The sequence below is a fragment of the Ovis aries genome, chromosome 5 (genome assembly GCF_016772045.2).
Source record: "Ovis aries strain OAR_USU_Benz2616 breed Rambouillet chromosome 5, ARS-UI_Ramb_v3.0, whole genome shotgun sequence".
In the NCBI taxonomy this organism is placed as follows: Eukaryota; Metazoa; Chordata; class Mammalia; order Artiodactyla; family Bovidae; genus Ovis; species Ovis aries.
In genome coordinates, this window is record NC_056058.1 from 49,352,471 (window position 1) to 49,367,398 (window position 14,928).

General features: G+C 32.8%; 1 protein-coding gene and 1 non-coding gene across 8 annotated transcripts in view; one reads left to right on the forward strand and one right to left on the reverse strand.

Moving 5' to 3' along the window:
- ANKHD1 (ankyrin repeat and KH domain containing 1) overlaps nt 1-14,928 on the forward strand; it is a 109,555-nt gene that overhangs the window by 79,827 nt on the left and 14,800 nt on the right. For all 7 annotated transcript variants that reach the window (XM_060415840.1, XM_012178613.4, XM_027970311.2 and 4 more), the window contains 10 exons: nt 4,143-4,288; nt 4,456-4,567; nt 5,041-5,186; nt 5,681-5,823; nt 6,258-6,471; nt 7,305-7,480; nt 7,698-7,860; nt 10,795-10,890; nt 11,343-11,459; nt 14,611-14,785. In XM_060415840.1, coding sequence (XP_060271823.1) covers nt 4,143-4,288; nt 4,456-4,567; nt 5,041-5,186; nt 5,681-5,823; nt 6,258-6,471; nt 7,305-7,480; nt 7,698-7,860; nt 10,795-10,890; nt 11,343-11,459; nt 14,611-14,785 — 1,488 coding nt within the window. The remainder of the gene's footprint in view (nt 1-4,142; nt 4,289-4,455; nt 4,568-5,040; nt 5,187-5,680; nt 5,824-6,257; nt 6,472-7,304; nt 7,481-7,697; nt 7,861-10,794; nt 10,891-11,342; nt 11,460-14,610; nt 14,786-14,928) is intronic.
- On the reverse strand, nt 13,795-13,901 carry LOC114115066 (U6 spliceosomal RNA). The gene has a single exon (XR_003589567.1). It is a non-coding gene; the product is annotated as a U6 spliceosomal RNA (small nuclear RNA).

The following is a 14,928-nucleotide window of genomic DNA, read 5'->3' on the forward strand; positions in this document are numbered from 1 at the left end:
AGAGGTCAAATTCTGTTTATTCCACTGAAGTATTTGTTAAATTGAAGTGACCTTTTATAAAGTTCACATGAAGCTTCAAAAAATCAGTTTAGAAAACATCTTTTAATTATATTTAACATTAATCTAAATGAATAAAATTTAATTTCTTTTAGATATTAATGTCTCGTGACACAGTTGGCCCACCATATTGTACAATATTCTTTTGTTAATAAGCTTTAAAGTATAAATCTGTCAATACATTAAAAATTATATGTGGTGTAGCTTGTGGGGTCTTAATTCCCTGAACAGGGATCAAACAAACCCTGGCACCCAGCAGTGAAAGTGCAGAGTCCTAACCACTGGATTGCCAGTGAAGTGAAGTGTTAGTTGCTCAGTCATGTCCAATTTGTTGCAACCCCATGGACTGTAGCCTGCCAGGCTCTTCTGTCCAGGGAATTCTCCAGGATTGCCAGGGAATTCCCCAAAATTATCTTTATTTAAAAGCTTTTCATATTTTTGAAGCTTATATTTTAAAATATATAGCAAAAAGGAAGACTTGCCTCAAAATTTAAAATATTATTAAGTCTGAATTATTCTTAATTTCTTAATTGAAGGTGAAAAAAATTAAATAAGGATGAATTAGGTAAATACCTAGTTCCATGATTATATGGTGTTACTATGTCAATAAAATTATAGATTAGGCCAAAGATGTAATTAATTTTACCTATATCAAATCTAGTTATCATGCCTTTATATGATATCATGCCTTATTAATAAAAGAGAATACATCTTACAATTTTACTTTAGATAATAGCAGTAAGTTTTACTCTTAGGAGGGTTTTTTAATATTTTGTTTTTCCCAGCACGCCAGGCATGTGGGACCTTAGTTCCCTGACCAGGGATTGAAACCACACCCCCAACATTGGAAGGCAGAGTCTTAATTAACCACCGAACCACTGGGGAAGTCCCAGGATTTTTTTTTTTAACTGCTGTTCTATCTCAAAATTTTGTCATGAAAGCGAGTTAGTTAGATACATAATTTATTAATGTCATAACTTCACTAGTTGACTGACAGCAGTTTAGTATGTAGTCTTAGATGTATCATACTTTATGTAGTCCCAACCAGAATATATGTTTACTCTTGAATTGAAAACATGGTTCTTCAGGTCCATTTCTTCTGAAAGTAAGTGCTGGGCTTTTGAAGTTATCATAATAGCAAGTGATTCTCAGTTCAGATGTCTAGAATAAAGGTCTGAAAATAAACAGCAGTTTAAAGAAATTCAAAATAGCTTGACCATTGAACAGTTCTAGAAACATCTAGCAAAATTTTCATTCTTAATATACAAAGTTCCTTAGTTTAAAAAAATCAACTAATATCTCTTTATTTACATTTATTGAGTGCTTGCCATTTACCAAGCTCAGTGCTAAATGCTTTTATATATGCAATTTCATGAGCTATTTAATAATACTAGAAAATAAGTCCATTTCCCGTCTATTTTTCTGTTGAAAACTGAGGCTAATGGAAATTAAATTGCTAGTTAAATGTTGAGATTCAAACTCAATTCAGCCAGATTTAAGAACCTTAGATATAATATGCATGCATTTGATTCAACTGGAAGTTCTGAGTTTATATTTAAGATATTATTTTCTTAGGATTCTAAATTGTATCAAATAACAATTTCCCTTGTTATTTTTATGTTTAGATATGATTTGTATATAAGGTTTAATACAGTTTTGTGACTTTAGAACATTGTTAATGTTGTTGGCATCTTCATAGGCTCTCAACACATTCCAATTCAAAAGTATCTTGCTTTAAGCAATCCGGTGATAGTCAATTTAGGTTTTAGAATGAAGTAATTGGAAAATTATCTTTGAGGGAATTTACAATAAAATATCTTTAAGTAATAATTTCTTCTAGTAGATGTTAATATTTTATTTATAGATTGTTATTTATATGGAAATATTTAATACAGTTACTGTTACCTAAATTGGATTACAGTGATTTAATGTCTTAAGACCTTGCAACATTACTATCTTCCATATTGCCTACAAAACTGTCTTAAATTTTATAAAGAATTAAGTAAAGTATCACCCCATTTTAGGATAGTACATGAATTTAATTCTAATTATGTAATGACTTTCATGATAATCTGTTTTGGTCATTTTCAGAGACATTTTGTTCAGACGTAGGAAGCATTTTAGGATTTTTGAAATTGTCATAGTCCTGGTATAATTTTATCTTAATAAATCCTTTATTCCACATATACTTTTAAAATTTTTGCTATTTTCTAATTTTATCTTTAGAACTTTTCATATGTAATTAATCCTTTTAAAGTCACTTCTGTGGAATGTTTCTGATTGTCATTATTATAAGGAGGAAAAAATGTTTCTAGGATACTGTTGTACCAAAGTGTGCAATCAACGTAGTAACACTTTTTTGATAAGAGAGCTGTTAAATGTACAAAAGTATTTTTTAAAAACCAACTCTAAAAAAAGTCTTTTATACCATCACATTCTGACATAGCACTCTAGTCAACTATTTAAATTTTTTTGAATATCTGTTTTTCATAGTCACAAAAAGAGATAGCATGAATAAACAAATTTAACAATGATAGAAAAGTAATTTTTTATTAACATGTTAATGATTATGAGAGTGTTGTTAAAATCTTAGTGTTACAAAGGTGCTATATATCAAAGTTTAGTGTCTTGTTTCTGGAACTTTTTTCCAATCTTATCAGCTGTTTTGAGGGGGGCGGCAAAATACTATGTGCTTTTAATTCATCCAGTGACAGATTTTTAAAGCTTTGTTTTCATCATGCACATTCTTGTAAGGCAAAACAAATGTTTATAATCATTTTTATTTATAACCATATGGCTAAATATTTATGTGTATATTTATGTGGTAACAGAAGCTGCAGAAATTCATATGATCAAGATGTTATATATATTGGTTGGGAGGAGGGAGGGACAGCTCATGTAGTAATGTCCTTAAAATTTGCTATTATTTATGAAGAAGTAGCATACTACACTTAATCTTTCATACTTGTGGTCATAAGTATCCTTGATTGGGATTCAGCCATATCAAAATTCTAGAGAGAAAACATTCTCCAACCATTGAAATGCTTACATTTTCCTTTATGACTTATGTGTTTTTGACTGACTTTTAGCATGGGTAAGAGGAAGTTAATTGCCATCACTGAAACTTTGTTGTCTTTTTCTATATTATTGATTATATATTTTTTCTGAGTTTTTTCTTTCTTGAGTGAATTGTAATGTTTTATTTTTCAATGCAGTGATTGATAGTACTGAAGTCCTATAAAATATGTGATAATTACATATATTGGGCACTTACCATACCAAACACTGTGTTAAATGCTTTTTATACATTATCTCACAGACAGTTCACAATATCCCTCTGAGATGTGTCCTGTTTCCCCCTCCATGGGGCAAACTCTTGTCTTGTATGAAAGAAAAGAAATATGCAGAGCCACAAGGATATAATTTCATTTAATTCAGTTTCAGACACTAGATTTTGAGGTCCCAAATAAAAGTTCCAGTGTTCATTTTTAAAGCAGTTTGATTTTCAGACACTGATTCATTTTTGCAAATTTTCAGAGTAAATATTAAATTTTAAAAATACATACTCTCTGCTATTTATGAGAGAGATACTCTAACTTGTTCTTTCCCTTCTTCTACATCTTCTTTCTATTTTTCTTCTTCTTTTTTAAAAATTTGCATTATTTTCAGAATATTTTTATCTAACTGCCTTTTTCAAACTAAGATTTACAATTCCTTTTTTTTAATTGGAAACTATTTTCTTCCTATTGGCCCTGCAAAAGGCTGCTATTTCTTCTGTATTCACTAAATGCCAGGTACCATGCTCAGTATTCTATTCCCAACAAACTTACAATGAAGGTACTATATTTATCATCCCATTTTACACATAAGGAAATTGAGATTCTGAGAGTTTAAATTACTTGCCCAAGATCAGAAAGTCATTGGTAGAACTGGGATTCAAACATATGTCCATCTGACTCAAAAGCTTGTGATCTGACTACTGCATTGTATTACTGCTATAGAATTTTCTGTTTTCTGTGTTTTTCTGTATACAAATGACTTTACTCTCTTAAGTAGAATTCAGCAATATGAATATTGTTTTTCAGCTGTGAGTAGCAGAGTGCCCACTGGCTCAAACAGCTCTTCTCAAAACATAGAGTGTCTTACACCTGAACCCTGTTCTCAGTCTCCAAGCAATGTGGCTTCCCAGTCTATACCCCCTGTGTATCCTTCAGTTGACATTGATGCACATGTAAGTAGACTGCTTTATTTATATTTATTTTTTGCACATTCCAATTTTCTTTGGAAAGGAAAAGATTCATTGTACATTAATTGTGGAAATTAACATTATTTGCTCTTCAATCAATAACCCCACCATAAACAGAAAAAAGTTTAATTCTTTTTTTTTCCTTTTCCTAGACTGAGAGCAATCATGACACTGCATTAACCCTAGCTTGTGCAGGTGGCCATGAAGAACTTGTATCTGTACTCATAGCACGAGATGCTAAAATTGAACACAGAGACAAAAAAGGTAAGAAGTGTTAGAAATAAAATCTTGAGTGTCAGAAAACAATTTTTTTTTTCACTGTGAGTAAGTAGTTCCTGGACTAGTCAGTGGGTTATCATATTTCAATTAAGTATATCCAGATTTGTTCATCTACAGAGCCAAATTATTATTCAGAAATTCAAAAATTATAGATCATTCTGGGAAGTACAGCAAGTTGTGTTTGCTTTTTCCTTGGTCCAAAAGTAGAGCATAGAAAAGTATCAAAGTTTATTATGCTTATAAGCTTGAATAGTTTTCTTTGACTTAGCATTTTCTTTTTATCAAGTATTTATGGGGTTTTGTCAGTAACAAATTAGGGTTTAAAGCAGTTTTATGTTAAATGATTTTAGGTATCTGTCCTAAAGACTTCTTCCTCCTAAAACAATAGAGAATTAAAAAACAGTGGCTCAAGAAGTAAAAAACACAAATTTGACTAAGATTTTTATTTTCTGATTTAGGTTTCACACCATTGATCCTGGCAGCAACAGCAGGACATGTTGGAGTTGTTGAAATCCTTTTGGATAAAGGTGGAGACATAGAAGCACAATCTGAACGAACTAAGGATACTCCTCTTTCATTAGCATGTTCTGGTGGACGTCAGGAAGTATGCTGATGTTTATTTTCACTTTGTAAACACTTTATTTGTACTTTAAATATGCATATGCTTAGTAGTTTAGCTACATGAATAAAACTTGCATGTGTTTTGAGATCTTTATATTAAATTTAATGAGAATAGTAAATGTCCTTTTAAAGAATCTATTTCTTGCCTTTTTAGGCAAAATAGAAATTCTCTGTATCCTTACATTTATTGAGTCTGAATGGAGCAAAATCCTAACACATGAAATGCAAATTTGTCACTTAATAATTGAAGCAAAAGAGTGACAACATGTTATTTCAGTATAATTAGGATTTCATAGGTCTGAATTCCTTGATATAAAATTGAATTCATTTATTTAGTACTGGGATTTGAATATTTAGTATCTGATTAAAATGTTAGATATTTAGAGAACTTAAAGATCCCATTTCTTTGTGCTTCATTCATTATAAGATGAACCCTTGGTGTAAACTAGATTTCTCTGTTCCTATTTTACTTTGTAGGTGGTAGACTTGCTGTTGGCTCGGGGTGCAAATAAAGAACATAGGAACGTGTCTGATTATACACCACTGAGTCTAGCTGCATCTGGAGGATATGTTAATATCATTAAGATTCTGCTTAATGCTGGGGCAGAAATTAATTCAAGGTATCTATCACCTGTTCATTTTATTATTCATGATTAATAAATTGTGACCTTGGAGTTAAGTGTTTTCCCCTAAATATTTAGATGCCATTTTTAAGCAAGATAATACTTAAGTTGCAAGGCCAACAATTATTCCTGTGGTAATCAGAGCTTATTTCAGCTAACAGGGCTGTTTTCAAAGAGGTTTCATTTCAGAAAACTCTTTGTTATATATAGTTAGAAATTTATAGCCTCTGAATAGGGGTTGTGTTTTTAATTGTGAGATTTTCCTAATTATGAGGTTTTCTAACTTTGAGACTAAACAAATAAAATCTATTCTTTGGTGTTAGAAAGCTTTCTTTTCACTGAAACTTTTTCATTTTTTATGTTCTCTCTGCTTTTAAAAAAACAACAGGCAACATATTATTTTAATTTTCTGAGCACATTTCCCCCCTTAGGACTGGGAGTAAACTAGGTATTTCTCCCCTGATGTTGGCTGCAATGAATGGACATGTTCCTGCAGTGAAACTGCTACTTGATATGGGTTCAGATATTAATGCCCAAATAGAGACCAATCGGAACACAGCTCTCACCTTGGCCTGTTTCCAAGGCCGAGCAGAAGTAGTGAGCTTGCTTCTGGACCGAAAAGCCAATGTTGAACATAGGGCAAAGGTAAGCATTTTATAACTTGTCAACTACTTCAGACATATTTCTAATAGAAAGAGCATAATATAGCATAGCACACTCAAATTGAATGTGCTATTTAAAATTTTTCTAAGTTAAAATTAGGAAATTCCTGCCCCAGTGCAGGATTGTAGAATAGTGCTATCCAGTGGTCAGTGACACACTGTCACCATTCCTGACTTTATTAAGGACAGCTAAGATCTCCTTTAATGAGACAGGTGCTTTACCATTGGTAAAAATCGCAATCAAAAATTACTTTATAAATTACAAAACTGAAGGAACTAAAATTGAGGCAACTGTAATCTGATTGTAACAGATTATGACAATTTCATGACAGTGTAGCATTTAGAAAGTAGGAGTTAGTGTCAGTGTTTATAATTTCTCTTCTTAGAACTATTAGGTACTTAGACCCCCTGTAACACGTAGCTTATGTGTAATTCTTTATAACCAGACAATGGTCAACCTAGTAGTCATTTCAAATTGAAAATATCTGAAAATGTCTGAAAAAGTCTCTTATTTTTTTCCCTGATTATCACTTTTTTTTTTCTTAAAAGAGACAGTTACTGTCTCATATAGATTTATAACAACAGAGATGTTATGAACTGTTTTTTATTACCATAAGGTAGTATAAGTTAATTTAGTCTAGTATGTCTTAACTGAATCTAACAGTTTTCACTTGCTATTTTAGTAAAGCTTAAGAGTGAATTTTGCTTAGCTCTCTTGGGAGAGAAAATCAGAAATAGAATCAACTTATAAGTCATTGTTTCAGTCCTTTAAAGAAATCAATATAATTTACCCACATAATTTTTTGGTTTAAACAGACTGGTCTTACCCCCTTGATGGAAGCTGCTTCTGGGGGATATGCAGAGGTTGGAAGAGTTCTCCTAGATAAAGGAGCAGATGTCAATGCCCCCCCTGTGCCTTCATCAAGAGACACTGCTTTAACAATAGCAGCGGACAAAGGTCACTACAAATTTTGTGAGCTCCTGATTAATAGGTAGGTAAATTTTATATTTGTAAAAATTTCCTATGATCCCTTTCACTTTTCAGAGCCTTTACAGTTAATAAAATTGTTTTACTTTATTTGACATTTAAAAGAACAGAGTATTTGTTTGCTACTTTATAAAAGAGAAAAGATAAATTAGAGAAAAAAAGGAAAAGTTAGCCCCTTCTCATAGGAAGCAAGCTATACTAACATTCTTTGATTTGTACAGGGGAGCCCATATTGATGTTCGTAACAAGAAGGGAAACACACCACTTTGGTTGGCATCTAATGGTGGTCATTTTGAAGTGGTGCAATTGCTAGTGCGATCAGGTGCTGATGTGGATGGAGCTGATAACCGGAAAATCACACCTCTTATGTCAGCATTTCGCAAGGTAACTTGATGTGGACAAAAATGACAGAATTTGTTTAAAACTACTGAATTTGAAAGTTAAAGTCATAGGAGAAAGATAAATTGGTCTTGAGGAATTGACGCTATTTCTATATACACACCCCTGCTGTCTCTACTCTCTTTGTGGCCAAATCTAAGAGCTGTATGGTAGTTCCCTATAAGCAACTTTGCTGTTAAATAACTTCATATCTTGAGGAGTTTTGTTATATTTATATACATAAAACATTAGATTTCAGGGCAGATATTACAGGTAGATAGATGTTTAAGAGGAACAAAAACAAGTAGACTCTCATAAAAATTTATTATACCTCCTATATATATTAAGGTTTACTTCTCTGCTGTATATTACAAAGCTGATATGGCTCATGCCAGCCTTAGACCATTCATTTCTACTGCCCTTCCCCTTTGCCCCTTTGCTCACTACACTTCAGCCACTGGCCTAGAAGTCACTAAATTTTTAACTTCCTGAGGCCCTTTGCTCACTGGTTTTCTTTTCCTGAAATATTCTTTCACTTGCTTTTCACCTGGCTCACTTCTCCTCATTCTTTAATGTCCACTCCTTAAATATCATTTCTCAGAAAGTCCTTTCCTAACTTGCAAAATGAAAAGTTTCTCTTGTTCTCTTTTATAGTTCACCATTATTTTTTTATCTCATTTTGTAATTATACATACAAACATGTATTAGTTTTTTAATGCTCCTCTCCCCGGTTAGGGGCTTCCTTGGTGGCTTGGACAGCAAAGAATTTGCCCCAGACCTGGGTTCAATCTCTGGGTCAGGAAGATCCCCTGGAGAAGGAAATGGCAACCCACTCCAGTATTCTTGCCTGGAGAATGCCATGGACAGAGGGGCCTGGCAGGCTACAGTCCATGGAGTTGTGAAGAACTGGACCTGATTGAGTGACTTTCACTTTCACTCCCTAATTAGACTGGAAGATCTATGAAGGTGAAGATTCATGATTGTCTTTTTCACCACTATTTATACCTAGTTGTTCAGCACAGTGCCTGACACACACTAGGTTCTCAGTAAATAGCTATTGAATGAGAACAGTGTAAGTTACCTGTCTTTTAAAAAATCTTAAATATTTTTTCCAATTTTTTCTTTGCTTTAAATTGAGATATAATTTACATATATTAAAAGTGCACAAATCTAAGATGCTAAGTTTAGTGAGTTTTAATAAATGCATATACCTATGTAACCCACATCCCATAAAGATATAAACTATTTCCATAATCCTAGAAACTTTGATCATGCCCATTCTCAGTTAATTCCCTGCCCAAGAGGCAGCCACTTTTCTGGTTTTTGCCATTATCAGACTAATTCTTTTTAATTGTTTTGTTTTTTGGCTATACCGTGGCATGTGCAAGATTTTATTTATAGTTATCCCACCAAGGATCAAACCCGTACACATGCACTGGAAGCACAGAACCTTAACTACTGGACCACCAGGGAATTTTCCCCATCAGATTACTTCTTGAAGATGTTTTAGAACCTTAGTATTAAGGGAAACTATGCAAGTTTGGTTGTTAAAATAGATGTACTTTTAATGATTACAGATCATCAAGCCTCTGATAATACCATCTAGAAAATGTTTCACCTAGATTCAAGTCATAGGACTCAGATAAATATGACAGTCCACCTTGTTTAGTAAGATAGAGCCAAAGTTGTTGTTGTAGTTCAGTCACTAAGTCGTATCAGACTCTTGGCAACACGCCAGGCTTCTCTGTCGTTCACTATCTCCTGGAAGTTGCTCAAATTCATGTCCATTGAATCTGTGATGCTATCTAACCATCTCAGCCTATGCCACCCCCGTCTCCTTTTGCCTTCAGTCTTTCCCAGCATCAAGGTCTTTTCCAGTGACTTTTCAGGGTTAATTTCCTTTAGGATTTACTGGTTTGGTCTCCTTGCAATCCAAAGGACTCTCAAGAGACTTCTCCAGCACCACAATTCGAAAGCATCAGTTCTTCTGCACTCAGCCTTCTTTATGGTCTAACTCTCACATCCGTACATGACTACTGGAAAAACCATAGCTTTGACTAGATGGACCTTTATCAGCAAAGTGATGTCTTTGCTTTTTAAGACACTGTGTAGGTGTGTCATAGCTTTCTTTTCAAGGAGCATGCTTCTTTTAATTTCATGGCTGCAGTCACCGTCCCCAGTGATTCTAGATGCCATGATCTTGGTTTTTTGAATGTTAAGTTTTAAGCCAGTTTTTTCACTCTCCTCCTTCACCCTCATCAAGAAGCTCTTTAGTTCCTCTTCACTTTCTGCCATTAGAGTGATATCATCTGCATATCTGACGTTGATGTTTCTCCTGGCAATCTTGATTCCAGCTTGTGATTCATCCAGCCTGGCATTTTGCATGGTGTACTCTGCATATAAGTTAAATAAACAGGGTGACAATATACAGCCTGGATGTACTCCTTTCCAATTTTGAACCAGTCAAAATTATCAGTTCCATGTAAGATTCTAACTGTTGTTCTAATGGACGAGGGAATGGCAAACCACTCCACTATCCTTGTAGTGAGAACCCCATGAACAGTAAGAAAAAGCAAAAAGGGGCAAAATAATGCTTTGGAATTTAGAATATCCTCTTTTAGATCTAATTTCCCTTTTATATTGAGTGAGATTTCACATCACCAGTTTTTATTTTATTAATAGATTTATTTCTATTTCTATTCAAAAGTATTTCTATTTTCAGTGGGATGTGAGCAAATTAAATTCAGGAGAAATGTCATTTGGTCTTCCGTGTATTTCCCATCATGCTGTACTTACCTCTCTCTGTTCATATTTTCATAGTTTCAATTGTTAAGTTTAGTAAATTCTGAAGTGTTACTATACCTTTTGCTCTTAAGTTTTTAAGGATATCTGCCAGCTTTCAGTACTTTCTTTGTGTCCTTTTTGTTGTACTTTTTACAGGGTCATGTAAAAGTTGTTCAGTATTTGGTTAAGGAAGTCAATCAGTTCCCTTCTGATATAGAATGCATGAGATACATAGCAACAATCACTGATAAGGTAGGTTTAATATGCTGTTGAAGCACATTTCTATTCTTTATGGGATTATATACCAAAGTATATGTTAACAGTCTGTTCTTTTCATCCTTTATAAGACAGATAACCTGATTTTTCAAGGATTAGTTTCTCCATTTGCAAATGAAGAATAATTTATAAATTATTTTGAGATTTTCTTCCTAATACGGACTGTAATTAACAGACTGCATCTAAACTTTATCATTAGATTATTAGCCTGATTAGACAGTTTTCTAAGAACACATAAACTTTTTAAGAAAATGGTAGCTTATTTTGATTTTTCAGTCAAATTCTAGATTCAAAGGATAAGTTGATTTGGTTTAGTAAATATTCAGTAATTTGGGCTTTAAGCCCTGAGCTTTGGTATACTTACCAGCTCAAGTTTTATTGGCCTCTTTATGTGTTTCTGTATTTATATAATTCCATTTCTGGTATAGGAACTGTTGAAAAAATGTCACCAATGTGTTGAGACAATTGTGAAGGCTAAAGACCAACAGGCTGCAGAAGCAAATAAGAATGCAAGTATTCTTTTAAAGGAACTTGATCTGGAAAAGGTGAGTGAGAAATATAATTTTCCTTTTTAGAACTGGTTGAAAATCTAGTAGAATATTTGCTACTTATATAACTATAATCTTAACAAAATCTCTTTGTATAAAATGATAAATTATCAAACTACCATAAGTTTTTTTTACTCTGACCTGTTATACAAAAAAATATTTTTAACCATATAAGTGAAGAATTAGTTTTTAAACACGTCACAGTTTTCTACATGATATTATTGCCTAAGTTGTTTTACCATTAGTGTAGGCAGAAATTTATTAAAACATTGGAAATCTTTCTTTATTATAAGATCTGGGATATCGGTGGTTTATTAAATTCTTAAAGAGTAAATGTCTAAGTTTCCTTGGATGTGCTAATATAATGGAAATTTTTTTTTAAAAGATCACTTTTCTGAGGCTCAGTGTGCCTCAGAAAATGAGGGTGTTTTTATGAGCCCAGAAGTTATATTAAAAGAATAAATACTATAATCAATTAGAGTTAGAATGTGTGAGATAGCTTAACATTAAGATATTTCATTGATGATAAAAGAAAGGGGAAAAATCATTTTAGAGATGTTAAAATTTTGATACCAATTCTTAGTTTGTTAAAAAAAAAAAAAACCTTGTTAAAAAACAGAATACAAAGTTGCTTAAAATCAATAAGACAAAAGATAACTTGCCCAGAATGAAAAATAATTTCATGGGCAATTCACAGAAAAAGAAATATAAATTTTCAGTAAATAGATGGAGAAGGCACAGCTTCATGAATAAACAAAGAAATGCACAGTGAAAGAGTGATGTAAATTTTCTTTGCCAGACTAGGGTAACTCAAAATTTAAATGTTTGGGGGAAAAAAATTTAAAGTTTTGATTATAGCTGTTGATGGCTAGGATGTGGAGAAATTAGCACTCTGGTATGACTTTTGATACATGGTATAAATTGATATAATTATTAATGGAGATGATTTGATGGATTAAAAAGAGTGCATACCTTTGCTCCAGTCATTCCTCTTTTAGAAATTTAGCCTAAGGTAAATACTTTGACAGATGCTCAAAGATGCAAATGTATTAAAGGACATTCACTGATAAATAGCTTATAATAAGGGGAAAGGTAAAAACCTTAAAGTTTTACAATTAGGAAATTAAGTAAATTTAATACCTCCATGATAAACTTGATTACAGTTAAAATCACAAGTAGAAAAAATAATACGCATTCTAAAATAAAGGGAAGTTTAAAGTTTGATGACTTCTATGGTTCCTTCCATGTCTGTAATTTTATGTTTGTGTAACTACCCAGGGGTATGGTCTGCAATTCCCTGAACAGCCATTTTGCTCTTATGCTACAAAAATGATAAAATAATTGTTAACTGAATATGCAGTTTCTTCTTTCAATCCTCAGACTCTTTCTCATTTACATAGGGGGTTGAGAGACTTTATCTTTTTTTTTTCTTTCTTTCTTTGGCCACACTATAAAGTGCAGAAGAGTAACGTTTGGGCTTTGTAGGCCATACAAAGTCTGTCATGACTCTCTGACTCTGCTGTGGTAGTATGAAAGCACCCGCAGACCGTGGTTAAATGAAGTGTTCCAGTAGAACTTTATTTATGGACATCAAAATTTTACTTTTGTGTTATTTTCGCATGTCACGAAATGTTTGCCTTTTCATTTTTTTCAACCATTTAAAATGTAAAAGTTATTCTTAGCATTCAAGCCGTAATTTGCTGATACCTGGTTTTTGATAAATAAAAATGTTAAAAATAGCTTATTTGTGACTTAGAATTGTAAATTATAGTTTTGAGGAAAGTGCTTTACTTAATTACCAGGGCAGCTGGACTTCATTGTCAGTTTCAAATGGTGAGGATTTTTTAGATAATTTCCATAAAAATGTGAGTAATTTGATGTGTTTTCTGTTTGTTTCAAGCTTTGTTTATGATGTGAGGCAACCATTGTCATATTCCCCTTTCTGAAAATAAATAATTTCTATAATGGCCTCCTATGGATATTTTCATAGTGAAATTTGTTAATGTCTTATAAAGATTGTAACAGTTGCATTTTAATTAAACAATGCCACGTAAATCTAGGTAGTTACCAATCTACTTTCTGTCTCTATGGATTTGCTTATTCCAGACATTTGATATTTGGAATCATCATACAGTATTTGATCCTCTGTGACTAGCTTCTTTTGCTTCATGTTTTCAAGGTTTATCCATATTGTAGCATACATCATTACTTCTTTTTTTATTGCTGAATAATATCCCATTATATAGATACACAACATTTTGTTCATGCATTTATTAGTTGTTGAACATTTAGTTTGCTTCCACTTCATAGGTATACAAGTTGTCTGTTTTGTTTTATCATGGAATGTTTCATGAATTTGTATGTCATTCTTACGCAGGAGCAATGCTAACCTTCTGTGTTACTTCAATTTTTTTTAGTAAGTTTGGTGCCGAAGCAAGCATGGCATACAAGTTTTTGTATAAATATGTTTTCATTTCTCTTGGGTACATATCTAGGAATGGAATTGCTAGCTCATATGGCAGTTCTGTGCTTAACCACTTGAGAAACTGCCAGATTGTTTTCCAAGGTAGCTACATCATTGTATATATAATCCTACCAGCAGTGTATGAAGTCTTTAGTTTCTTCTCATTCTAACCATGATTTATCTGTCTTTGATTAGCCATCCTAGTGACAGTGAAATGGGTATCTCATTGTGATTTGATATGCTTTTCCCTGATGGTTTGTGATATTAAGCATCTGTGTTTACTGGCCGTTTGTATATTATTTGTAGAAATGTCTCCAGATCCTTTGCCCATTTTTTAATTGACTGATTTGTCTTTTCATTATTGAGTTATGAGTTCTTTATCACTTCCTGATACAAAACCCTTACCAGATGTAAGATTTGCAAAAATTTTTTCCTATTTTGTTTTTCACTTTATTGATGATCCCTTTGAAGCACAACAACTTTTAATTTTGATGATGTCCAGCATATCTGTTTCTTCTTTTGTTGCTTTTATAAATGTGTGTTAAGAGTGACCTCCATGGGAAACCCCATGTATCATAAACAAAAGCATCATTTCATCATTTATTTTGAATCATTGCATTACTATTAAGATGAGATAAAGAGTCGGGCAGGACTTAGTGACTAAAACAACAATTTTATTCACAGTCAAGAGAGGAGAGCAGAAAGCAAGCTCTTGCAGCTAAAAGAGAGAAAAGAAAAGAAAAGAGAAAGAAGAAAAAAGAGGAGCAGAAAAGAAAGCAGGAAGAAGACGAGGAAAACAAACCTAAGGAAAATTCAGAACTACCGGAAGATGAAGATGAAGAGGAGAATGAGGAAGATGGTGAGAAACGGACCATCTGAATTAATGATAAAAATTCTTTTGTGTTTATCAGCTTCATTTTGAGTGCTTTTTGCTCTCAAAACTAATTCTAGTTAAATATTCAGCTACTTTAATCTGAAATTGACGGGTGACTTCTGTATTCA